Source organism: Prenolepis imparis, unplaced genomic scaffold (genome assembly GCF_030444845.1).
Source record: "Prenolepis imparis isolate NDT839.2.m4 unplaced genomic scaffold, iyPreImpa1.0 SCAF_3, whole genome shotgun sequence".
Classification (NCBI taxonomy): Eukaryota; Metazoa; Arthropoda; class Insecta; order Hymenoptera; family Formicidae; genus Prenolepis; species Prenolepis imparis.
This window is the reverse complement of record NW_028141161.1, coordinates 9137338-9163859: the sequence shown is the minus strand read 5'-3', so window position 1 is coordinate 9163859 and position 26522 is coordinate 9137338. Positions and strand designations below refer to the sequence as shown.

At 38.8% G+C, this 26522-nt stretch overlaps 5 protein-coding genes across 7 annotated transcripts in view; 4 read left to right on the top strand and 1 right to left on the bottom strand.

The window, feature by feature from the left end:
• Positions 1–62: 62 nt before the first annotated feature.
• Snapin (SNAP associated protein) lies at positions 63–3769 on the top strand. 2 transcript variants are annotated; one of them, XM_083034232.1, is made up of 3 exons: positions 63–259; positions 637–951; positions 3638–3769. In XM_083034232.1, exons 1-2 carry the CDS (start codon positions 108–110, stop codon positions 941–943), a joined length of 459 nt encoding a protein of 152 aa, XP_082890358.1. In that variant the 5' UTR covers positions 63–107; the 3' UTR covers positions 944–951; positions 3638–3769. The 2 variants fall into 2 exon arrangements, with proteins under 2 accessions (XP_082890358.1, XP_082890359.1); XM_083034233.1 differs by lacking the exon at positions 3638–3769 and having other exon boundaries at positions 637–1083.
• Positions 1057–1929, top strand: Hemk2 (HemK methyltransferase 2). The gene has a single exon (XM_083034228.1). It carries the CDS (start codon positions 1057–1059, stop codon positions 1705–1707), a length of 651 nt encoding a protein of 216 aa, XP_082890354.1. The 3' UTR covers positions 1708–1929.
• LOC145934033 (uncharacterized) lies at positions 2060–13639 on the bottom strand. The gene is made up of 9 exons (XM_083034223.1): positions 13530–13639; positions 6414–6526; positions 6185–6292; positions 4472–5248; positions 4270–4391; positions 4029–4187; positions 3641–3910; positions 3179–3430; positions 2060–2953 (listed from the first exon to the last, which is right to left on the bottom strand). The coding sequence occupies exons 2-9, from the start codon at positions 6517–6519 to the stop codon at positions 2618–2620; spliced, it is 2130 nt and encodes a 709-aa protein (XP_082890349.1). The 5' UTR covers positions 6520–6526; positions 13530–13639; the 3' UTR covers positions 2060–2617.
• LOC145934038 (uncharacterized) overlaps positions 4767–26522 on the top strand; it is a 96658-nt gene continuing 74902 nt past the window's right edge. For both annotated transcript variants that reach the window (XM_083034234.1, XM_083034235.1), the window contains exon 1: positions 4767–4901. The gene's annotated coding sequence lies outside the window, so the exon portion shown is untranslated. The remainder of the gene's footprint in view (positions 4902–26522) is intronic.
• On the top strand, positions 19772–25600 carry LOC145934336 (uncharacterized). The gene is made up of 6 exons (XM_083034697.1): positions 19772–20895; positions 21484–21739; positions 22780–23091; positions 23467–24017; positions 24087–24227; positions 25568–25600. The coding sequence occupies exons 1-6, from the start codon at positions 20626–20628 to the stop codon at positions 25598–25600; spliced, it is 1563 nt and encodes a 520-aa protein (XP_082890823.1). The 5' UTR covers positions 19772–20625.

Sequence of the window (26522 nt, the reverse complement as noted above, 5' to 3'; positions counted from 1 at the left end):
TATTATTATCAAACGCGGTAATCGAGTCGCTGCCCCTCCCCTCGCTTCCCCCTCCAACCACCATACTCCGTTTCACTTCAGCTTCAGCTACAGCCATAACCTTGAACATGGACGTAGATACAGCGAGTGACAATACATCTATCGACGACAAGATAGACGACTTTTGCGAGAATCCTACGCGGGATGCGTTAACAGAGGGTCTTATGAGTCTCTTGAAACCTACGGTGGATCAGTTGGATGACAGAATTCGCGCTACGAGGCAAGTGATGAGCGACAAGTTTTTCCTTGCGATTCGTTGCAGCGCGCATGCACGAGTAATACATTTTACTCTATTTTTCGCGTTTCTCTTTGCAAAATTCAGTTCTATATGTTTATTACTCTCACATTTCTTTCGCGAAACGTAGTATTTAATCGTAAAGTACATGCTCATTAAATTGTGTCAATGAAAAATATCGATTTATTTACACATATACAATATGTTATCATTACTTATTTCTTCCTGAGTATTTTAAAATTCAGTTTCAATTTGAGTGTACAATTAGTGGAATGTTGTAAAATAGTTATGTTTGTATATATATTTACATATAAAAATAACAAAAGTTTATTATTTTTACATACAACTTTTTTCTGTTATAGAATATGCCAAATAGAGCTGAAGCAGCAGATTGAATCTTTAACGGAGGAACTTCAGAGAATCAATGAAGCATTACAATGTCCGCTAGAAACTGATTCTTATGTGAAGAAACTCATCAACGCTAAGCACAAAATTACCATTGTTAGCAACATTTTGCAAACTACTCAAGAGCGATTAAACAAAGTACATCAAGCTGTTGAAAAGAGCACCGCTAAGAGAAAGACACTCTTAGATAATAGTTCTGCGTATAGTAGCACTGAGCCGGATAAGGAGGAGTCAGTCAAAGTGGAAGCCGATAAACAACAGTAATTTTCAATGTAATTAATTTTATATTATTATTTTATTTAAATTATTACTTAACATTGACTACACTCTTTGCAAGTTTTATAAAAAAAAATTTCTTACAATTTTTATCATAAATTATGGAAACTCCAATAGTTAATCTATCAGATGAAGAACTCAAGACAGTTTATGATCCTTCTGAGGATTCGTATCTTTTAATAGATGCTTTGGAAGCAGATTTAGAGGTTTTGCATGCGATGAAACCTGTGATTTGTTTAGAGATAGGTAGTGGTTCTGGTGTAGTCGTCACAGCTCTAGCAATGGCATTGAAAAAATATCAAAATGCTCATTTTATCGCAATTGATATAAATCCTGATGCATGCAGAGCCACGAAAAGAACTAGTCTGGTTAATTCTGTTGATATAGATGTTCTTCACATGAATTTGTTAGATTGTATACAGGTTAGATATACATTTGATGTTATTTTATTTAATCCACCGTATGTAGTTACAGAATATGAAGAAGTGTTAGATAATAGATTCGTATTTAAGACTTGGGCAGGTGGCAAAAATGGCAGGCAAGTTATGGAACAGATATTTACTATAATTCCCAAAATCTTGTCAGATATAGGCTTGTTTTATTTGGTCGTTATTAAGGAAAATGATCCTGAATATATCTTAAGTGTTTTCCAAAAATTAGGTATGTCTGGTAAAATTATTCGTGAAAGAAAAATAAGAGGAGAATACTTATATATTTTACGTTTTTGTAAAGTTGGGTCAAAAATGAAATAAGTTAACATTACGTTAGAGATATAACATCCATAAATATTAGGAATATAGTGTCTTTTATACTTTTAAATATTGTACAGGGAATAGAATATATTTCATTGATGATATGCATTTATACATTCAATTAATTTCTTTGGTGATAAATTAAATTTACTTGAATCATGTTCGTTATAGGTATATCGTATAGCATTATTTAGATTTATAAAATATGTATCGGAAAAAATTACAATTAATATATTCCTTAGAAATAGAACTCCTTATCCATGTATTTTTATTCCATCTTTAGGAATTAAGAGATAGTGATCATGTGTGTAAAAGGGAATAATCGTAACGAGCTAGCTCTTTTTTACAAATATCATAATTTATTTTAAAATTCTTAAGATCTACATTGCTGATATCGTAGTATGCTATAAATACCATATCGTATCGGTATTCAATATTACGCGAAATGAGCACTACCGCCATCCGAGGACTGCAGTAGTTTGTTAGATTATATTCATTAATTGATATGTAAAATATGGCTGCATCCCTGTCGAGTAGAAGAATGAATTTATCATGTTCCGGCAAAAAAATTAACGCGTGTTGTATCAAAATTAATTTATAGATATACGAAAAACAACGAATTTAACAAAAATTGCCGTTCCAATTTATAATAATTCTAATAACAATAATTGTAATAACAATTGTAATAACAATTGTTCCGTATTGGTGTGTGTACATTTTTCTTCGGCGTTCTCTATCAATTCCTTCGCATTTCTCTCGCAGGAAAAATGATTACGAAGCGATGAAGGATAATGTTCACTTATTGCTTAAGCATTATTTGATTACTGGCACGCGTTTGTCGTTTGCTATATGCAACTCCTTTTCTAACGTTGTTACGATAGTAACTAGAGATGTTGTAAATAATATCCTCTTACGAATCCACGAATTTTGTGCTACGAATTCGTTGCAATTTGATGTAGAGCACAGCCGCACTTATGGTCGCGATAAAAAGCGTGCTCAACATAAGAGAAAAAGTCGTGTAAAAGCCACTGTTGCTCATACAAACATCTTTCGCCTTTATCATCGTTTCGACCGCCGTTTCCTCCATGCTTTCCAAGATCTGGCTGGAGGCTGTGCTTAAATCATCTAGCATGATCACTTTGAAACGACGTCCGATACGAACCGGGTCCGATAGCAAAATCGGATTCGTCGAAGTGTTCGTAGGTCCGTATGTTACTGATCGACGACGTCTACCTGGTTCGATTTGCTAAAACAAAATTATTTTATATATAAATATGAGCTACATAAAAAATGCCAGATTAGTTTAATTTGTCATGAAATAAGAAATCAAATAATGTGGAATAACAATGTGAAATTTTTGGAATTATATGTCGTTAATATTTTAGATTTTTGAACATATATATTGATGCTAACAAATGAGAGATATGGATAATATAATTTCATAATTATTTGACCTTCGTGTGCGTCTTACCTGATCTGTTTCTGGGCAGGCCTCGCAATCCGTTTTGCATAGCTCGACATTGCACTCGATAAATAGGTCCATAACGTCAGGGAATTTAAAAGCTTGGAAGAAGGCATAAGCAATGATAGAAGCTCCTGTATTTCCGGTATCGTTTGTCTTCTGGAAAGCACCGAACAGTTTCGGTTTCAAGATGCAGCCTCTTTCGTCGGTGAGCTGCAGCGTGTTGGTCGAGGCTTCATCTCGTGCCACACAATCGCGCACCTTGAAAATAATTATATAATTAAATATTATATAATTAAAAATTGTTGATTTTTAATCCATATTTTTTATTTGCGATCGAAGGAGAAATTGTCTTGAAATTTTGTCATTTTAATAATCATAGAACGAATCGAAAAGTAATTATCAATTCATAATTATTTTTTATGCATTTATTAATTATATTCTTGTTTTGTTATAATTTTTTTTTAGTACCTGAAGATCGAAGCCAGGATCGCCTTCCACGGAGACGACTAAGGTCATCGTCTCTCCGATCTTTACTAGTCCGTCGGCTCCAGGTGCGAAGGGTCCTCGACCGATTTGAATATCCAGTTTGGCTGTAGCCGTATCGCCACTAAAGGTAACTATTTCCTGGTTTAACATGTCCACTGAGAAATTTACTGTTAGGGCTTTATTAATGTTCCCTTCCCAGAGGCATCGTACTCTTCGTACCGTGTCCCAGACTTCTTGTATACCCGGTTCGTTCTGAAGCAATAGATATTTTTTATATCACACAAGATTTTTTTTTCCTTTCTAAATTAAATCGAGAAATTGAGAAACAAATTAATTTAGTTGGCTCGCGCGTGCGGCGATACCGTATTACCTGTAATACAAGAACGTTTTCCAAGTAAGCTTGACCGGCTTCACCTTCGAAGTCATTGATGAATTGAGTTCCGCACGAATCTAAATTTACGGTAAAAGAATATTGCGTTTGGCCCGAGTTCTGTTCTACGTACCTGCATTCCGGGTTCATATAGAATCCCTGAAATTCGAGACAGAGTTGATAGATTATTTTATCGATGAGATTCGTTACAAAAGACATTCTCCGGTTGTTCGATGTTTACCTTAGAATAAATAAGACCGTCGAAAGCGCGGTTGAATTCGATATTGATCGTCATCATGGTTTTACTGCACTCGACATCGAGACTATGAATATGCGGGGGATGATTGAGATCTTCATCGGGGCCTTGACGATAAAATCAAATTACATTCTTTCATATGTATGTTTATATTATACATATAACTCTAGTAAAATGGAGAACTTACCTCCAGTAGTTGCTTCGGGAGTGGCTGTTCCAGCAGTTCCAACTTCGGGACCTGGTTCAGTACTGACGGTCTCACCTGGCGTAGTGAAGGGAGGGAATGGTCCTCCGGGGGTGGAAGGTGCATATCCTGTTGATCCCTCGCTTGGAGAGGGATAACCTGAACTGGGATATCCGCCTTCACCCGGGGTGGGGAAACTTGGCATAGGCCGTTCCGATGGGTAGCCATATGACGTGGAGAAGCCACCTGGAGTCGAGTATCCCCCTGTAACTGGCGGTTGTAATGTTTCAGCGGTTCCAGCTCCGGGCGAGTATCCTCCAGCAGTGCTGCCGGCGGAAGGTTGGAAGCCGTTACCCGGATATCCATTGCCAGTGGACCCGGGCAGAGGTGCTCTCGGACTGGTCGACGGGAAGGACGGCGGTTGCGGCGAAAGGTAGGTGCTTGATGATTCTGGCGAATTTAGCGGCGGGAAGGCCGACGAACCCGCGTTAGAGTACGAGGGTTGACTTGGTCGAGGGTTGTAAGATGTGGAGCCGCTGAAACTTTGCGGCACATATGTTGACGAAGGTTGCTGGCTGCTGGGAAAGCTTGGTCTCGGGGTAGAGTACAAGGGTTGTCCGGATCCCGGGTAACCGCCGGTGTTTGGCGGGGTGTAGAGTGACGACGGTCTCTGGACCGGAAAGCTCGTCACACCCGATGGCTGGAAGGGCCGAGGTTTCTCAGGCGGTCGTTGAGTACTGAACGGCGGCAAGTACGCGTTTGAATCCGATTGCTGGCGAACTGTAAGAAAACGTGGGCTCGTCGAGAGTGAGAATGCACTGATGCTTTCTCATCGACATAACGACGACATGTGTGAAAAGTATTACGATTGAAAAACTGTAATTTTTTAGAGAGAAAAAAATATACGTATTTTTATACGATATAATTTTTTATCAGTTATACAACAACAAAAAAATTAAATAAAATACAAAATTACATGGATAGTATTACAATATTTTTTTAAGGATCTTGCTAATAAAATAACATTGGAAAATAATTCTAATTAAAAATTCTCCGAAAATGTAATTACAATACTTTTCACATCAATGTTGTTGATATAATATTATTGAAGTCTCATGAATATATTATTGGTTTCAACAGTTTGTTGAATAAGTTTTATTAATTTCTATAAATATTTGTGCGTTCGTCAGTTTTTTTGAATACGAAAACAGTTTTTAAGAGAGAATACAAGTAAAGAAAATAAAATATACGAGCTCTCGTTATTTAATTAAGAGTGCATTGACTTGACAGTGCATTGTAAGTGAAAATAATTTATTGTCGGATCAAGCGTGCATTAAAGCCAATCCCAGCAGCGAACATGAGTCATTTCCGTGACGTCCAGATGTCACAATAAAATGATTGATTAATAGCGCGGTGAGTTATGAATTAATAATTTTGCGCGTGTATAACATCTAAATCGGTGCAGCGGCGTCGGCTGCACATAGTTGCAGCTTTTTGCGTATGAGATCGCAATTTACGTCCGTGGTAGTTACGTCCCTCTGATCATCAGCGGCACTGAATCGTCTATAAATCAGCGCGCAGCGTCAGATTTGCTAAATTCGATCGTCGTGGAGAAACAAAAAAAAAAGGAATACTCGTTACTCGCGCGTTTGACTTGCGATGGAATGGCTGCGTATCGCGCCGTTTTCCGTCGACGGCTGAAAGTCGGAAACCTACTTTTACGTCTGCCCTGCTGGTAGATCCCCTGAATCCACTCTAGGATATTTTGCGCCATCACGTCTGCCGGCGATGCTGAGGCAGCAGCTCGCTGGACTCTCGAACGTGCTAATGAATTTCAAACCATTCGTTTGTGATCAGGTTTGTATTTATTTACCATCGCAACAACTGTATACCGCCTCTCTCCTCCGCCGAGCGGACTCGCAGAGTCTTTTCGCATTTTTCTTACCGGAATCCGCGTCCGGGGTTCTCACGAAGAGCGCGTGACCGCCGAAATCCTGGCCCACCGCTGCACCCGAGAAAGCGACGACAAGGATCACTGCGACGAGCCTCATCCTCGTCCTGTAAATTTTTTTTCAGATTTAATATAATTAATACAATTGAAATCTTTTATTTTCTCCGCAATCACGATATGTCGGCACTCTCGGTTTCGAGCGAAATTTCGTCAATAAAAAAATAATCGATCCGCGAAACTTTGATTCATGTTGCGAAGATCAAATGTCATTGACACAGGGTTCTGAGAATAGTATATCTAAGATATATATCCATGGATGATGAACGGTGAACCGGTCTTCTCGTCGAAAGTAGAAAGTGATCATTATGAAATCTATGGCCGTGATCGCAGCTTTTGACAGTTGACGTCACCGTGCAGGCGAGATGACTTATTGTGAGTAAAGAAGCGAGAGCGATGCGCGCCATGATTTCTCCTCAAGGTCTCGGTTTCCGTGTTCTAGGACGGTGTGGATAAAACGACGAAAAATAACGGTGCGATTATGAAAATTTATGTGTACACACATATTTAGACATGCGTTAGACGCTTCTTCAAGGTCCCCGCATGCGTGCTGGAATGCGCCAACACTACGTAAACAGCCGTATCCCCTTAGACCGACTTGTTTCCATTTCGAAAGTAACATTGCCGAGGAACATCTTCGCGGTTTTCTAATTGGCTTGTAATTGCCGGCGGATATCCAAGGTCCCGAAACGCGCAAACGGATGAAATTCATCTGACGAGGATTAATGTCTGTCGGGGATTATTTCGGCAAGCGATGACTGTATACGGATAATTGTCCCGCCGGCAAGTTGCAGCCAGCTGAGTGATCTCCAAGGTCCCAGCGTAGCTGGCGAAATTAATCGTAGAAATAGAAAAGGGGGGAAAAAAAAAGAAATCGCGCGCAATTATTTCGACAGAGCTTTAGCGGAAAATTTAGCGTGCGAGTAATGGCGTTCGTTGTTTTAATCTCGAATCGCGATCAGTAAATATCTTTCTTTAGTTAGAAGCCGGCGCCGTTTTCATTATTGTTTGCTTCTTCTCACGTGCGGTAGCTTGTATTAGCAGCGTGTTTCGTCAGGATGGATTACGCGCGGCATAATCGCGCTGTCTCGTCTCACACGTCTCATAATTCCAGACCATCTTGTTGAGATAATTTATGGGTATGTTCACGAGCACTTAATCTCTCATATTTTTGGGCATATACGAATATTGTAAGGTTGTTGCTCTCCCGCGTAAATAAAGCGGCCTTTCATAGACGATGACCTTCATTAATATTACAGACCGGAATTATCGTAAATGTAAAGTTTTAAATATGATTTTTTTCTGTTTGTGCGCGCTTAATATTTCTCTAGTCTTGCGTAAAACAATTTATATTTATTGCAGATGAAAATGTGAGAAATGAAAAATAAAAGAATCTTTGAAGTATATTGAAAGAAAGTAAAATAGAATCGTTAGAATTATCGATTAAGATACAATGGAAAAATTAATAGTCAATTTAATCGATAAAGAAATTACAATTCGTACGCGCGATAGATTAATCATAATAATTATCATATTAAAATAGAAATTATGATAATTGCGGCAATTAACTTTCGCACAGCATCAATAGATAATTGACAGATGACACTTGACAGATAATTTTGGCTCGTTTGCACAAGATTGCGAAATATATTCAATACACGTGCGCGGTTTTTTTCGGCTTAACAAACTTTTTCTTGTCTTATGCCTTGAGCATTATCATTAATTCGTCGTTCAACGAAGGCGAAATCGTACGGTCACTTTCGATTACTTCGATGTCGTACCTATAGGAAGTGCAGGAGAGCACCGCGGATGCTTTCCTTCGCCTTAGTTTTATGCCACGAATTTGCCAGTGAAGCTGAGTCGTGACGCGCTGCCTAGTGGTCTTGCACTCGTATACGATGCATTTGGATGTAGCCGAGTATCGATGCTGCATTCGTTGCATCCGTGGAGCAAGAGTTCGAAAAGTCAACAGTAGAATCGTGCTCGAACGAGGTGAAAGGTGAAAGTCGTACCGCGCCAGCTGAAGGAACGTATAGGCACCGGCAGCAAACGTGTGCGTCTTGCTTTTACACGTGTTCACGTCGAAGATGTATACCGTACGCATCGCGAGAGATCTATGTATCTTCTATAAATTTCTATAGTCTACATATATTTTTCTTCTCCCGTTTATGTAGGTTTATTCGTTTCGCAGATTGATAACATTTTAACGTAGATTTTTGATCTCCCAGAATATTACTTTTATATTTTATTGGTCACAGATAGATAGCTACTGAATTTCTCACTGAAATTCCTTCAAATTATTAGTTCTGCAAATTTTTAAATCGAAGATTCTTATAGAAATTGACACATGTGTATGCGAACATTTTTCCTAAGTCTCACGATGGTTGCATTAAATTGCGAAAATAAGCATGAGAGAATTCTCTTGTTGCTACAGTAGTGGGGGATCGATTGCACAAATCAGAGAGATTACAATTAAGTTAAATTAAAATTAAATGAAATTAAATAAAAATTAAGAACACATGTGTACATAGAGCACGATGGTAAGATAAACCTAGTCATGATTTGAAAAGTTGATTCGGGTGAGAACAAGAAGAGAGATTATCGCGTAACACACTCTGCGCATTGTAGTAATTTTGACACTCTCGAACGTGACAAAGTTCGCGTGCGGAAAGTCATGCGAGATGAGAGTGACGCGTTTGACCGATTACAAGCCTACGAAAATCATCCTCCTGACAAGTGTTACATCCGAGAAAATTACATTCGCCGCGTCGCTTCTACTCAACGTAATTGCTACACGCGTAATTGAAATTCCCATATTATTAAACTGCCGAACAATCGATGCTTAACGACCCATCGCTTTCGAACGCGTGGAATGTCCTGAAGAACTTACGTACTTTCTGTTTTCTATTTCCGTAATTCGGCAAACGTGATATATCACGACGAGATATTCTCAATCCAGTTGAGTCTCTTTCCCTTCTCCCCTCGCCACGTCACGTCGCAAATCAAATTAACGCGTTCGTACTAATTACGCGCTAATTAACATCCGTCTCTTCTCGGCTCCGCACTCTCGGTCCCTGCGTGGGGAGAGGCGGATTCTTTCGAAATCCTCACCGACTCCGCGTCGTATATTTAGGATATCATAATTCGAGTCTCAGAAAGAAACGACGGCGGGGCCGTCGCCCGTCATCCGCGTCGTGCAATTATCGTGCGAAATTCGTGTAGCTTTGCGCAGGCGGCCCGGCCGTAAAGTTGCTGTTTGCGGTCGCGCGATTAGGCAAGTGTAGCATGCACTTGAGATGCTGCGGTTTTCTTCTCGCCGCATCGCCGGCCGCGCTTCGTCGTCGATGTCGGCATTTTAATAACGAGGCGGGACGGCACTCGTTTATTATGGAGAGATTTCGTAACGAGCATGCCGCGCCGGGGAACTGGGCTACTCGAGGTTATTATACGATTTAAAATTTGATGCGTGCGTCTAACAGACTTGTTCGGTCATCGAACTGGGAATTATAACGGGGATCGAACGCGGGTCGCTCTAATAGGTGCATTCAAATATCTTCAGAATAGAGAGTACAGCGTTAAAACTGTGTAAACTGAGAGAGGAGCTCGCGGAATGTCGATTGTGATAAGGAACAATTCTATTATTTATGATAATTCAAGCTGTTAGTCGCTGAATGCGCCGAGAGGATACAGAATTAAACTTCATTAAAACAAAGTGAAATTCTTCCCATTAAATATCAAACTTGATACGTTCTTAATGACTGGTAGTTTTACATTTTGTTACAATTATCTAACAGTAAACTGCTCTTTCTATATTTGTGGCCATTATATATAATTTTATCTTAAAACACAAACATTGTTCGAAGACTTTTTTTCAACGCGCGGAGATAAATTGTATTTATAAAGAGGAGTACGGTATATATAAAGGAGTAATTTCCCAACGAAATGGCTACATAAGGCAGAGGATAATGCGTATGAAAATTATGGCGATGCATCTTTGCTACATAGAAGTACTTTAACGATGATGTTAACGCGAGATTGTTCGTGGTGCGCGTTCAATTAAATTCGAAATCGCAAGCTGGGCAATCCGCACTCGCGATGCTGCCGGACGTTAATGACTCTAATGACGAAACGATTTAAGTAGAGGCAGCGATTTGCGCCCGTGTATCTCGCGCAGTGAAAACTGTTACGTCCAATAGGTCTGGGTTACGAGGACATCGATTTCCTTATACATCAGCGTACCTTATACATGGTACGCGCTGTGCCTGTTGAAACCGGCCGTGTCGCGGGACGTGAAAAATCACCGTAGCTTGCCGTGATTTCTACCGTGCAATGTCAGCAGTCGGCGACACCAAATACGTAATCTCCTCGTATAATGCGCGACAGGCGGGAAAATGGGATTTCATCTGAACGTATTCGGCTGAAAATTCACATGCGAGTGGAATTTTCTGTGACCGTGTTATAATCGATCTTATATATTTTCTCCCGTTTCTCTCTTCTCTCGCGTCGCATTTCGTTGGGGGACTGATTTACGCGTTATTGACCCCCTTCGATCTCTCGTGTCGGCGCAAGAAACGATTATATCGCGCTCGCGAAAAGAAATCCACTCGAGGACGATTTTTTTTAATTGCCACCCACATTCTCATCGACGATACGTCGTCGAGCGCTTCTTTTTTACCGGCTTGAAAAAATTTATCGGCTTGGCACAAAAAATTTGACCGAAGGTTTTATTCCGCGTCGAGACAATCATCTTTTAGCAGGCATCGTTCATGAATTTTTATATAGTTGCAAAAACGTGCCCCCCGGCGGGAAAGCGTGAACTTTACTGTTAAATTCCTTGGATGGTGAGACACGCGCATTTTCAAGCCCGTTCATTGACATTTAATATTCTTTGCGCATGTACAAGCATGGTCCATTCTCTCTTTCTTTCTTTCATCTTCATCTTTTCTCTTTTTTTGTCAAGTTCTTCACACATGTATCCTTACTCGTGTAGTGTTGTAGAAAAGCATCTTAAGTGCCGCGACTAGCGAAAGGATGTCATTGTCTAAGACGACTCAGTCAATATTGCGAGATGATTTTGATGTGTGATTCAATTTAGAAAAATATTTATAAATTCGTTTAAAAAATTTTTATTTAACAAATTGTATCAAACATTTTATTCGTAACATTGCAAAACAGAAACATTGATGACGCATCTTGACGCCACTTGAATTATTACTGTACAAAAATCTCTGTGTTACGATAGAAATTATCTAGTCTAAAAATCTTTTTGGATGTCATCTCTTTGAAATAAGTCATTGTGTGATTTGTCGATGCGATAAAAACGAAATTATTTTCTTCTCGGATAAATTATCCTCTCATCTTATCCATTTATCTACCATCTACCATCTTATCCGTTTATTCATCTATCATAAAGCTGGTCAAATTATAATTGACGGATATAATATTCCAATATTGCAGAATCTCTTCTCAATCGAGCATTTGAAAATTATTTCTCTCGATTCTAATTAATCAAGCGCGATGTCAAGAATTTTAATAGAAAGTTTACATATTGCACAATTACTCGCATGCTATTATATTCGTATATAATACGCGACTCATATTACTTAACATGGATAAAGTGTATACTATTTTTTTTTCTTTTTAAATGTTGTAATTTTAATCCGTCGACAATTCCACTATGAGCGCGATGTAGCGAGAAATCGCGGCAGATTGAAAGATAGTTAATAATCGCTTCATTACAAGTAATAATGACATAACTCACGATGTGCCGTGCAACAAGTAAAAACCTCTCAATATTTTCTCGACGCCCTTGCATCATTGCGTTTATACTTTTATTGGGGTACGATAGAGCTCAAAGATGTCGTAACTCTTCTTGTTCTGTCATGCACGTTTTGCAATCTTTAATTCGCGAAGATAAATGTCACGAGGCGTGTGCAATGAATATCCTAATAATTATTTTTTTCATTAATATTCGTGCATGAAGTCACAATGCGAGATGACTTTTGAAATGAATGAGCAATACGATTCATCTTCTTTTCATATTTCGCGGATGAAAAATTATACTCGTTCTTGAATTACGATATTATTTATCTCGTAGCCTTTGTAAAAAGATAAGAATACTAAAATTTATGCTATTTTTTGCCACTCTGTTTTATTATTTCTTTTTAATAATATACGCAAAGAAATTTTAAATTGTAATAACAATGTTTGCAAGAAGAGAAATTATTAGAAATGATCATCTAAGAGCGAACACTCTATAAGACTTGTCATTTATTCCTCGATACTTGACGTGTTTGACTGCTTGTTGCCACGGATACTCGAAAAATAAGAAGACTTTACGGTATCTGTATATTACGTGCGTGCAACAAGTGTGCATCTACATCGTTGTCCTGTGGTGCGTGTACCGTGCTCGCATGTGTGTATACATATATCTATATATTCACACGCGTACTCACTTTCTTCGAGGATGCGGTGACCAAAACGAGCAATCATCATTTCTCACTCTCACTCTCGCACAATGATTCTCACACTCGCTACTCTTTTCTCCTACAACCGAGGTTTGCTTGCGGCTTTGACATCACATACGTTTGAGGAAAGTAACGTGCAACGAATAAAACGATTTTATTTAAAAAAAATCTATTTACGATACAAACACAGATCTCTCCAATGAAATCTGAGGGTAATCTTTATAAGTGCAAGATAAGCACTGGGAAAAATACTATTAATGTTAATTAATGTTAATGCAAACTAGATAAGAAATATATTCGTGACTTGCTTGCAACATACATATATCATACATCTCCGTTTAGTTAATATTTATAAGGATTAAATTACATATTATGATCCATTATAAACACGAGAATAAATAATTAATCATATTTTAAAAATAAAATAATTACAACTATACATCGTATATAGAAAAGAAAATGACATATGAGAAATGTTGAAGCAACGAGCATAAAATATTTTATAGATTAATATTAATTGCATCTATTTCTTCACTCGAACGTATGTTGATGCGATACCGTGAATAAATATTAGATTCAAACTCACCTGTAAGTGAAATCCTTTCCGCGGAAAATTATTGCCAGGTAGCCAGCGAAGTCGATCTTCCTTTGCGATTCGGCCGGAAGATTTACGCTGTGCTGTGCGCGCGCTTATGAGAAAGGTGAGAGTGAATAGCTGGGAGCATCTTCATTCAAGCTTTATATAGGTATTGTACCCCCTTACCTAGGCACACTCTGTAGAAAGAGCGTGCCATCACCGAGCCTGCCGTAATTTTATCATCAACGGGATGAAAAAAGCACTCGCTGACGAAATTGCATTAGGCGAAAATATCCCACATTCGAAGTTCCACCCAAGTTTACAGCCTATGCATTTTAGTCGTTAGGCTTGCCGTAAAAGTAATTACCTCTTGTAATGCTATTGTTACAAAATATTTCAACTTTATGATAATGACGAAGAGATTAATTTTTAGCGATAAATACATATTTTTTAAAAAACATGGGAAAAGATGAAACATAAAATATTATATGCAACATACGTTCGTGAAATTTTATTTTTTTATAATTTTTTATGTATTTTACATAATTATTTGTTAATTAATTATAACTATAATTATATTTATAAGATAAATTAAAATTCTGGTATATATTTCACATATTTCACTAACTTTCAGTTCCTATAAAGATAAAAATACTAAATTTCTGAGTATGACATAAATATAATTTAGGTCATCGACAAAAGATCAGAAATACTCTTTCGTGTAAAAATAATATCATGTATCCTACATCTTTCACAAGGGTTTGATTGAGAGCTCCATGTAAAATGCGAATTCAATGTGAACACCTGTTAAATGATTTATGTGCCCAGTATTATTGGAGGTGCACTATTGCTTCTTGGAGATTCGCACTTTAGAAAATGACTTTCTTAATCACACATTCGGGAATAATGACGATAATATATGAACTTCTACGTCCACAAAGATTCGTTACCCCTTACAAGGAGAGACGATACCGCGATCTTTTCCGGGTATAAAGTACGCTCCTAATTTGGCGATCAGTGGGAAATCTATATTTTTGCGCCAGTGAAATATGCCTTCTTTTGTTAAATAAATAAATAAATTTTCCTGGTACGACCTAATTCGTCCATCCTGAATTCGTTTATAATTCACATAACAGATGGATTGTATGATTATTCTTATGCAACTGTGTCTCGAAATATGTTCTTTGGTATTCTATGGTAATCGCATGGCACCTATGTTAGTTGAATTAATGAGGTAATAAAGAGGAACTATGCGTTTGATACGATGAATATCGTTTCACGTTTCATTGGTTGTTTATCAAAACACATGTTAGTATTTCAGATGATTTAGCATCATTTTATTATCCCAAATTTATTTTTCTATTTTTTTGTTTTTTAATTAAAATATATGTAACTGTTATAAATATTATTCAAAATTGAATGAAAAAGAGATTCAACATTCTTTTCTGTAATATTTTTTCTCTGTGTCTTTTTAGAACAGATGATTTAGCATAATTTTATTATCCCAAATTTATTTTTCTATTATGTTTTTTTTTTTAATTAAAATATATGTTGCTGTTATAAATATTATTCAAAATTGAATGAAAAAGAGATTCAACATTCTTTTCTGTAATATTTTTTCTCTGTGTCTTTTTAGAACAGATGATTTAGCATAATTTTATTATCTCAAATTTATTTTTCTATTATGTTTTTTTTAATTAAAATATATGTTGCTGTTATAAATATTATTCAAAATTGAATGAAAAAGAGATTCAACATTCTTTTCTGTAATATTTTTCTCTGTCTCTTTTTAGAAAAGTATAAAGAGATAGAATTAGAGACGAAATTAGAGATTGGACCTTAGTTAACGGTAATTAAGATTACAAGATCGGTCTTATGTTATTTGTGAATCACATTCAACCAAATATGGAATGATGCAAACTAGACTCGTGACAAAATCTAAAGTTTTATGACGACCTTTAACCGAGGGAACGGAGACTTTATAAAAGAGAAAGTAGATGTAGAGGAACAATTCAGACGAAAATATATTTATGGACATGTCGATTGTCCGATTGTCCGACAAAGTAACTAAGCGCGTCGAGACTGTCGATCAAATTTTGCGAGAAGCTTATTTTATCGGTTCGAAATGAGATAGAGAAACAAGTACTTTCTTAACGTTGTGAAACATTCGGCAGAGTCCATCAGCCTGACATTCAACGTGCCAAATATTCAGTGTGTCTCGGTACAGTAGCATCTAATCGCGCATTCGCGAGGGTGGCAAATGTGATGCGAGTGCATCGATGCATCTGGCGCTGTATCATACGTCATTAGTCGTCATTAGACGCCTCCGCGCGTTTCGCGAAAGCACTTCGGAGATGCATCTCACCGGTCTCCGTTGCGTGCGTACTCCGCTGCGTGCCATGCAATTTCACGAAATGCAACAAAGTGCAACGGTAGTATACCAACATACACAAGCAACGCGTTACCAGCTGCTCGCTCATGCAATATACCGCGCTCCGTATCGACACGTCCGTTTTGTGTGCGCGTTATTAAGTCGCGTTAGTTCTCTGTTACGTCGGGTTCAGGAAAAAGTTTTACGGCGTGGTTAAAATTTTCTCTCGTGGTCTGCGGTGTGATTATCGGTTAAGCAACCGCAGCACCGTCAGGAAACGGACGAATAAAGGGAGAATGTTCTGTCTTATTGGCGCGCCCGTCTGTAGAATCGTTTTCCGGAATAATTCGCGCATGGCGAGCCGCAATCCAGTCGCCTCGTTTCAACGGTGCGCTCAATAAATTTAACGAGATAATTTAGGACTGGACTTACTCACACACATGTGTGCGGTTCACGCCTCACGAGTTTCATTCGCTTCCCCGTCGTTTTAACGTTTCGCGCACGAGGCCGTGCTTTGGAAATTACGGGGGTTGGCGCGAAATCGTATATGAAATTAATCATACATCGCGTTTCCTTGGAAGGATAATAATAATACTTTATTTAAGCAATATTATATATTTCCATCGCTGCTCGTCCGCATGTTTAAGAATACAATAATATCCGTTATCGTGTAATCGATACATTATCCGTACCTATATAATTATTCCTCGTTACCGTAATTCTCTCTTCCAAGCATCTCCCATTACGTCACGTGTCAAATAATAAAACCATCACGTGCTCTGGGACCAATTACCTTTTGGCACGCACTTCACGCGCGGAATCGCGGAGAAAAAAATTGTCGGAGACTTAGGGACTATTACGTCTTAAAGACGGTAATAAGGCAAAGACATACGCGTATTACTACACGTATGCTACCAATAAGAGAGATACGCGAAAAAAGGGGAAAAATATATATAGAAATAAAATTATGTTGAAATATATACATAGAGAATATATATAGTTATAAATAAATACATATATACATATGTATATTAAAAAATGAGAGAGAGAAGAATATGATATTATATACCGAATTTTAGATTTTGGAGCAAGGAAAATAGATACAGTTGCAAAATAAATATATAAATTTGACAAAAGAGAAAATAGGCGGAAGAGATGGTTATTTTGCTGAAACAAGCATATGTATTTTCTGTGATATATGGTTGTATTTCTTTAACACGAAGTTTATTATTTACGAGAGGGTAATAAACAATTATTTTTAGCGCCGCGATAAAAACACAGGATCAATAATACGTGACACAGAGATTTCTACTTGATACATTTTTTATACAGCATTTATTAAGCAAAATAGTCCAACAGTATGTTCTCTAATAAAGCCGAGGAAAAACGTGACCGAGGCCAAATTGTCGGAGAGTCTAATCTAGATCGTAATCGCGTCCTCGCCCGCGCGATGCACGCAGGTTTATTCTCACGGTAAGATACGCACACAGAATTAGTTGTGAGATAAAAACATTAGCTGACCCATTATGCCAGGGGACCGACGTTTACACAATCCGATTGGATCTCCATGCGTCCTTATGTCCCGCGTGCATGTTGAAATAATGCGCGACGGTCGCGCGGCGTCATATCGTCTTCGTATATGATAACTACCTACCATCAATCACTTGGCATCATAATCCTCGGTAGTGTTTTCCTTCGTGAACATATGGTCCCTGTCGCGAATGACACGCCGGCGGCAAGATTGGATACTTGTGCACCTCCATTTCGAAGCACGAGATTATTAATTAGTCGGCGACTCTATATTAGGGCTATCAATCGCGCGGCGACACGTTGCTGTGCATCTCGGACAAGTTTCGAGATGATCATCAAGTTCTAACAAGCACTTAATACCACGATCGCTTCCGGCTCAATTTTCCGACATTCGACACGTGAACTTTGTGAATATGCGGAGGCGCGAAACCGATTTCGAGTTACCTGAATTATATTTTCCGGCCGATTTAATTTAAAGCTCTAGAGAGAAGAAGAAAGATTCCATCTTAAATTCCATATTGATTTAAGCAGATTGTGCATATTTTGCACGTTTGTATTATATTACAGGCGAATTGTTGGCATACGTATACGGAGGGGGTCATCGCGTCGCGTTAATTCCGCTCGTCGGTTAGTTTGCCAGACGCAATATTTACAATGCAAATATTCCCGTACGCGTACGGGTTATTAATGAAACCTATTTCGTTATTCATTTTTCCATATTTCCGGAAGCGAGGCGCGCGTTCTTTTTTCATATATACATATATGTCACGTGATTGCGCTTTCCGTCCGAAATTACTCTGGCTCAGCTGGCTCATGCTTAGGTATCTCATAGATTAGGATCAAATTTCTCTGTCTGCCCTTTAATCGTGATAAACGATGATTCGCGAATTAATTCGTGTCATGACGAAAAACGACTAGTTCGCTTTTCCGCGACGAAAATCCGCTAATTATTTTATGTCGGGGATAACATTATCCTGGCATTTCGCGAGGTCGATCAGTTCATCCGAGTCGCATTTATCACTCGGTAATTTCTTTCATCGATAAATATAGGATAAACGTTAACGCGCCAATTGCCAATAATATTCTCGTAACGATTGAGAGATTTGGATGAGAGCGCATCGCGTTACTCATTAAATCTCATTTCTATTAGATCATTATGTTTCTTCGAAATTTACTACTTTAATTTCGCCAAAAAGAATCGTGCAATTTTATGCTATTCAAAATAAATGCATTATTCATGTTCAATGAACGTCGCTTTTCCAAACACATGCCGCGGGAAAAGCAAAGTTGATTTACGACTTCAATTTCAATCGAAGAATTTCTATAACGTTTAAAATAACTGGCTTTTTCCTACATACATATTACGCTTGAAAAATTGCGTTCGATTCGTCCTTACGCTCCAGACTTTTTAATTCCCGTTGCGTCGTGCGAATGCAAAAAACCATAAGATTTACGAGAAAAATCCCGGAATTTTAACGGGATTATACGAGATTGAAAGTGCGCATATCAAACAAGCGGGGCGTAAGTCGTAAAATTCATGCGACGCGCTATACACAGTTCTTATCGTCCCGAAAATCGATTCTATCGCCGTATTTGTAGCCGCGAAACGTTGAGCGCGCAATTTCGCAACGCTCGCTTTATCCGCGTCATTTTGCGGTATACGCACAAACTCTCTCGTGCAATACCTACTCGTCGTTTACTCGCAGAGGAGCTTATAATAACGTGTCTCGCACTTTCTCGCCAGGCACTAATCTCGTCCACATTCTCATCAATGTCGTTCGATTGTGATTTTCGCAATATATCTGATATCCAACACGACCCTCTCTCCTTCTCTCTCTCGCTCGCGCGATTGTTCGCGTTGGCCGATTATTCCGGTCTGTGCAATATACCGGCCTACACAAAGACCAGACGCCGTGTTTTACGAGCGAAAATCTCGTCGAAAAGAATGAGGCGCTAAGAGAGGCGCTAAAGACGAATTTGCTTCTTTGAAGTTCCTGAAGCGTGAACGATCCGTCTATCGATTCGCTTTCTGGGTTACCACCTGTCGTTTCGCCGGGATTATGCAAAGTCCCGAGCGGCGGTGGACCGCGGAGAAAATGTGTAATTAATCAGCGGATATTGTTGAACGTTCGCCGTGACGGTTGCACGTTTTACGACCTTACTACGGTCGCGCACAAAGAGTGCTGTCACTTTCTCGCGCGACGCTCTTTTAAAATACTACGAACGATCCTAGGTTATATGCATATTACGGTTCTCTTTGCGTGTGAAAAAAAAAAAACTAAAAATTAAGATTGAGAAAAAATAAGAGATAAATTAAAATTGTAAAAATTTGCGAGAGAAATTTCGAAGATCGATTCGTTATACATTATTATCTTCTTGGCCTGGACTGTCTCTCAAGGATTACCGTTCTCGTTTGAAGCGATGGACACTCGCATTTGTTTCACGTATCCGTTTGGGTTTCTCTCTCCCGTGCAAATAAAGTCTACCGAATACTTTTTTCCCCTTTTCGAAACTACTTCCCGAACTGCCGCAAATTGCGTTAAACTCCTACTCGCCCGCAGCCGCACCGAAGATCTCTTCAGGAAGCCGAGGATGGCAAACATTACGCAAACAACGATATGTCCATGTAGTCATCGCGCAGGAGACGCGTGTTCAGATGATAGAAAGTTAAGTGTCCCGTGGGCATACAATTACAATAGCAGCGATACGCTCCTGTAATATCGGAGTAGTAGCGGATAAGTATCATGAAGAGAAGCGAGGAAGAGATGGAGACGATCGTACACAATTATTACAATATATTATTGCTACTTATTTCATTCGAGAGCATACGTAAAAAAATACAATCTCGAGGAGAAGATTGCGCAAGGTGGTTAAGACGTGCGGGATCTTCAATAAGATCGAACTCGACGACACGTCTCTTTCTTCGTCTTCCTCTTCTACGGGGTCAAGCGTTTTCAAACGCTCGTCCATACGTGGCATATAACGAGTGTACGCATCGCGAGGGGAAAAAAATTTGCGCATCGCGATAGCACGTTTTGCATGTCGAAACAAAAGCCGGGATAAAAATCGACGCGCGTGACTCGCCGTGAGTCCGCGAGGAAAGTCCTGGCGAGAGAAGAGGTCCTGCAGCGAAAAGAAGTCTTGGTGGAAAGTTTATCTTCCGAGAGCGGAAGAGCGGGAATCACCCTGGATCACATCGCGAGGATGCTACCGCGTCATCTCCCGAGGGACGAGGAGGAGGACGGCAATCGGAGGAGGAATCAATTCAGCAAGGACGAACGGTTACATCTGTTGAATATAATGAGCCAGTACGCACCGTTGCTAGACGACACAAGCGCGTCGGTGTTTGATCGCCGGGAGATCTGGCGCGGGATCGAGCGGGATTTTCATCTCGCGGGTTTCACCGGCAAGACCTCGGCGCAGCTGAAGAAGTACTGGCAGAACTACAAGTACCACGGCAGGAGAACACAGACGGTAAATTGCGGCCATGCGGGATCCCGTACGGGATTTCTTGCATCTTGTGTCGGTGTGCGCTCGCGTGAAATTAGCGTCCGATGGGTGACCTGAAATTCGCCTTGCTAAATAAACGCTTGTCTTTTTCTCGCTCTCGTCTCGATTCGCCTTCGGCTGTCTCTCTTATCGCTGCTCTCTTCCTTTCTCCTGACTTTTCTATTTCCCATTCTCGCGAGAGTCTGGAAAAAAGTGGATGAAAGTATAAATATATATATATATATATATATACATGTACATATATAAACACGCGTGTAAGATAATAATAAGTTATGCACATACAATAGTTCGCGCGTTACTCTGAACAGTCCATTAGACGTTATGCAAGAACGTTATGACTCTGGTTCGACGATCGTTTTCGCTTCTTTTCGAGCTATATTCTTGCCGAATTTACGATTTGGCACGTTCGTGCGAAAATGTTTGAATATTTGCCAAAAGTTATTCAAAATCCCGTTTACATCCTTTTTATCGTATCTTCGCGCGCTATTATCTTGCCGCAAATTCTTTTGTAAATTCTCATGTAAAATCGATTCGTGTCAAATTATTATACAGGGTGTAAGAAAACACTCGAACGCAACTTCGAAAGAAGCGATGGAGGAATCGCTGTTGAATCCAGAGGTTCCTGAAAATCGCGATAATCTCGAATCGACGAAGATCACTAAGGAATCATCGGCCACTCCTTGCGTTTCTCTTCGTCTCGACGCGTCGCCGCGGAACGTCGTCGAGTCAGGATGTCGTCAGCGTCAGATATATGGGGATAATGGAACATTTCTACGGAAATTAAGTGCCACGACGATTCTCTCGACCGGTATGTTTCTAGTTTATCGCGTCTCTTTAGGAATGTCTCCGTTTTTAAAGTTCCCTGCGGCAATCGTTTTAATCCGTCCACCGATCTCTTTTTACCGGTTGTAATTATTTCGTAGAGTAGGACCGTCTAACGAGATGGCTATCGGAGAATGCAGTATGCTTTAAAATATAAAATTATACGATACTGAATTACAGCATGAAAAGTGAAATTTACTACATCGTATTCTTGAACACCGGAAAGATCTTTTTATTAATGATTAGCGTAAATCTTGTATTACACGATTTACGTGTAATAAAAAAAAATGAATGATTTTTATTTGTCATATTTTTCGCTTCAATATCAACGTCGTCGTTTGAAGGATATTTCAAAAAATATCTCTAACTTTCAATCTCTTAGCGTGTGTCGCGACGATAAGCTATTTCTATGAAAGTACTTGGCCATTTTTAAGTTTTATTACCTTCCTTATCCTTATTACGGCTCGGCTCGTTTATCGTCGTCGCCGTCGTCGTTTTAAAGAATATTTCGTGCTTCTTTAAATCTGCCAAGTTTTCGTGAGTCGATAAGCTTCCTCTTTAGATTCGTTCGATCGTTACGAGACCGCGATCTGCTTTTATCAAGACTCAATAATGCGCCGGAGTTCTTTATCCTTTTTATTATTCTACTCGTTTATCGTTGAGTGTGGCAAAGAATATCGTGACTTTCTATGTGGACCTCTTAGACCTTCGTAAAGGCCATCAACCGCGTAAAAGGAACGTCTATAGTAGCCAATCGCCGTTTTATAAGAATTTATAAGAATTATCCGATCGAATCGATATACCTACTTTCTTTGATATGTCATTCATGCGATTCATATTTCTCAATGACATTTTTATAAAATTTAAGAATTATAATTATCTGTTTATAAAATATAATTATATATTCTGTTTATAAAACATACATCTTTTTCACAAATTTTATAAAATATTAAAAAAGGAAGATTACACTGAAAAGAAGTATATCGATTTTTATCAACGGATATTATAGCGGCTTATAATTTTTAGATTTAGATTCAGTCGGAAAGAATCAATTTAGCTCGGAGATGTCGCAGAGAGAAAGATTTTCAAATAAGGTTTATGAAGAAACAAGGTCATTGAGTGTAATAGACCATAAGTTGGAAAAATCAATCGGTACCGACGTGATAGTGTCTAATACCAATGCCATGGACAATAGCGTAACTGTATCCGTGATTTGCCCCGATTTGCCCGAAAAAACTCCCGAGCTTTTCAACCAGAATCAACAATCGAAAAGAAAACGCGAGGGAGACGTGCCGCTAGATAGATCTTCATTTCAAAGCAGCGTTTCCGTCGCCTCAGGTGATAGAATTTAATTTAATTTCTACAATTCTCGATTTTCTTTATCAATTGCGTCAGTGTCAGGTGCGTTAGTGTAATTTAATTAATGTAATAACGATGAATAATTATCTGCCCTCTATATCGTATTATTATTTTTATTGCTTTTTCCGTTTTTAATTTCGATCGTTAACAATAGATGCAATGCAATTAAATTCGATCTGATGGGAATATATTTTATTGGGAAAAAAGATATCGATGTTATTTCTTGCGCTTTTGTGCTTTAATAAATGCATTTTCAACGCGTCAATAAAATGGCTCGCAAGAAAGTCGAAATTGCGGACAAATCGCCGGCATGTCGCGGCGACAAAAAATTTCATCTTTCTGTTCAACCATCAGCTGCATCGCCGGGCAAGAAACGCAAGAACGACGATCACTCCATTTTCCCGACAGTTGCAGTCGCCACAAAAGGGCGTTGCTTCCTGCTACAACCCCGACAGAGTGATAATCACGACGGAGTAATTAATAAAAGAGAAAACGCAGTTGAAACGCGCCGGAAATTGGAGTCAGCGAAGAAAGAATCTGCCGTTCTACCGTCGAAATTCGCATGGCGAAGCGAAATTACATGCTCGGAATCGAGCATTTCAGAGGCGAGAGGCATTTCTGCGACTAACCGGGAAGATTTGCCGACAGAAGATTTTTCCGCTTCTCATACCCGGGACATTCGCGATTCAACGTGCTGCAGAGGGAGATGCGAGGAATTGAAAATTCACGAGAACGCGGCGTCGTTGCGGAATCAACCAAACGACTTGGACGGAATCGCGAGCGACGCCGCCGGAGCGAGATCGCGTATTCCGAATGCGGAATTATGGGATCGGGATGCGGACAATCTGCTCCAATCGGAACTGCGGGACGAGCTGGGTTACCGATTGATGCTGCATCGACTGGAAGTATGCGTTTCCCCGACTTTGTAGGGCGAGATTCAGCGACTATATAGGGGATGATTATATATGTTGCAGACCGAGGAAAAGCGACTAAAAGTGAAAATCGCTGAGATGGCTATTCAGGAGATCCGATTCAGAATACGAGCACTGAACGAGGACGTTCGGCGCGCGGATGAGCTGCACGAGCTGCATCTGGCACTTGCGACAGCTCAAGCGGTAAGCCGAGTCGAATCCGCGAACGCGATATTGCAAGAGCGCATTTGCCGGGTTACTATCATCCTCAGTCAATGGCAGCATTATTTTTTTCTTTTTTCGCCCGCGTTATCCTTCGATTTTATCCGATAATTCCATGTCTCGTTCAAGCGCCGCATATATATTTCTGTACCTGTATCGAACATAAATAATTCTCGAGGAAAATATTTTTTACGGAAACATATTTCCGAGAGGGAGAGAGAGACCCGTAATTTATTTTATAATGTTGCATAAATATAGCATCGACGTTGCGCGCGGAATGCATTTCGCAATCGCTTAAATGCTGCTTAAAATTTGCTTCTGGCAGCCTTGCGCGAATGGAATTCTTTAAATTATCTTATGTACAGAAACATTCTCTTCTTCAACTTTGGAGTTTTAAATACTAAATACTTTTTGCATACGCGCGACTTAAAAGCTATTTATACAACTTCAAAAATTATAAGTAAAGGAATACTTAAGTAGATCTAAAAGAACTATATATATAAGAAGACTTTATTTTCTTACCGGCAGAATGGAGCTCGAGGACTGCATGTTTAAGAAGCCAAGTAACTTTACTGAAAGAGAAATAGGAAAGAACAAGGTTTCGAAAGATACGAAAAAACGTCTGGTGTGCTTGAAGTTATTTTTATTAATCACCATTATATCGGATGTCACGATGTCTCGTCATTTAGAAAAAACGCATGGGACCATACAAAATAACAATGCGCTTAGATTTTTGTGATAACCGAGCAACGTCTCGAGGTCGCGTTATTTGTTGCGTTCGCTCTCTGCTTCTTTACTTCTTTTTTTTTTCCTCCTTTTTATCATATCGATCGCAGGATCAGAGCAATTGCAACCATTTCTCACCATCGATTCAACAGATCATCGATTACGTACAACAAACTACGGAACAATAATTTTATATCACGTAACAAGACGCCTTTTTCGTCCCATCTCTCAGCACCGTACTCTCCCCCATCGTTTCAATGTGCTTTTTCCATCCCTCGTTAGACTTTCCGCCATCTCGCACCTTCTCCATTTCCCTCACGTACGTTAATGTTTCTCTTCGTATTTAGTGATTGTTAATAATTATCACAGAAAGTTCGTAAAACAATGATGTTGACGTTTATTAAGTGTTACTGTTCGTGTTTCTCCTTTCGTGTGCGTCGAATGGATGCATGTCGGGTATGTATGCGCATGTGTGTCCATATATATGCATATATATATATTTATATATATATTATATATATGTATATGCACGTATGTTGATGTATGTGTGTCGTGTGTTTATATTGGCGTGTCTCTCGTGTATATTATGTTTTTAGACGGAAAAGTTTCGCACGTTGCTGCAAATATAGTAACAGTAGTTAGCGTTAGAGTACATACTAGCGGTAATAGTAGCGGTACAATTAGCGATATAAGTACAACGGTACACATTATAATAGCCTTTTCGTACTTCGCAGTGCTTAAGAATAATAATCTTACTATAGTAGAATATATTTTAGACTCTTGATTTAACATTAGCATCGAAAAATCCTCTTTTCGAGATCACGGTGCGTAAAACGAGTGAGAGAGAAAGAGAGAGAGAGAAGGTATTGTAGAGAGAAATGTCGGAAAAAATTAACGCGCTTATTCCAATATGTATCTCTGTTCAATTCCATTGCAATTCCTTTACGTTTATCGTCTTCTACAGAGCGTTTGTCCTCGGAAAGTGAGTATCAAAGAAAACATATATAAATGATTTACAACATTGATCGTCGTATTTACATTTTGCATTTTTACAATGGAATAGTGTATTTAACTCGGCCAATTAATTAAGAAACTTAAGTACACAGAGAGAACTGCTACTTCTTTCATCTACGATTTCTTTCATCACTATATAATTGATATATTAAGAAGATACGTGTGTGATTGTATAACACATTTTTATTTTTATAACTTTTAAATTGTCAATGATAAATATTGTTTTTGGTAAAGTATCGCAAAATTCAGTTAAAATAAGTATAGAAATTATTTGAAATAGTTAAGAAAAGGATATTGTGATAATTATTTGTATATTAATAAAATTTTAATATTAATTTAAAAGTCCATATATGTATAATCACTTGTTAAAATGATTTATTACTACAAAAAAAAGATTGGTTTAATGATCAAAAAATTCGTTAAATGAAAGAAGTAATAATAGTTCTGGGACGTTCTGCATAATCGTGTAGGTGTTCTTACATCAACCTTCTATAACTCACGGTAACTTCCTAAAGCTGTTTTTACAACTATAGATAT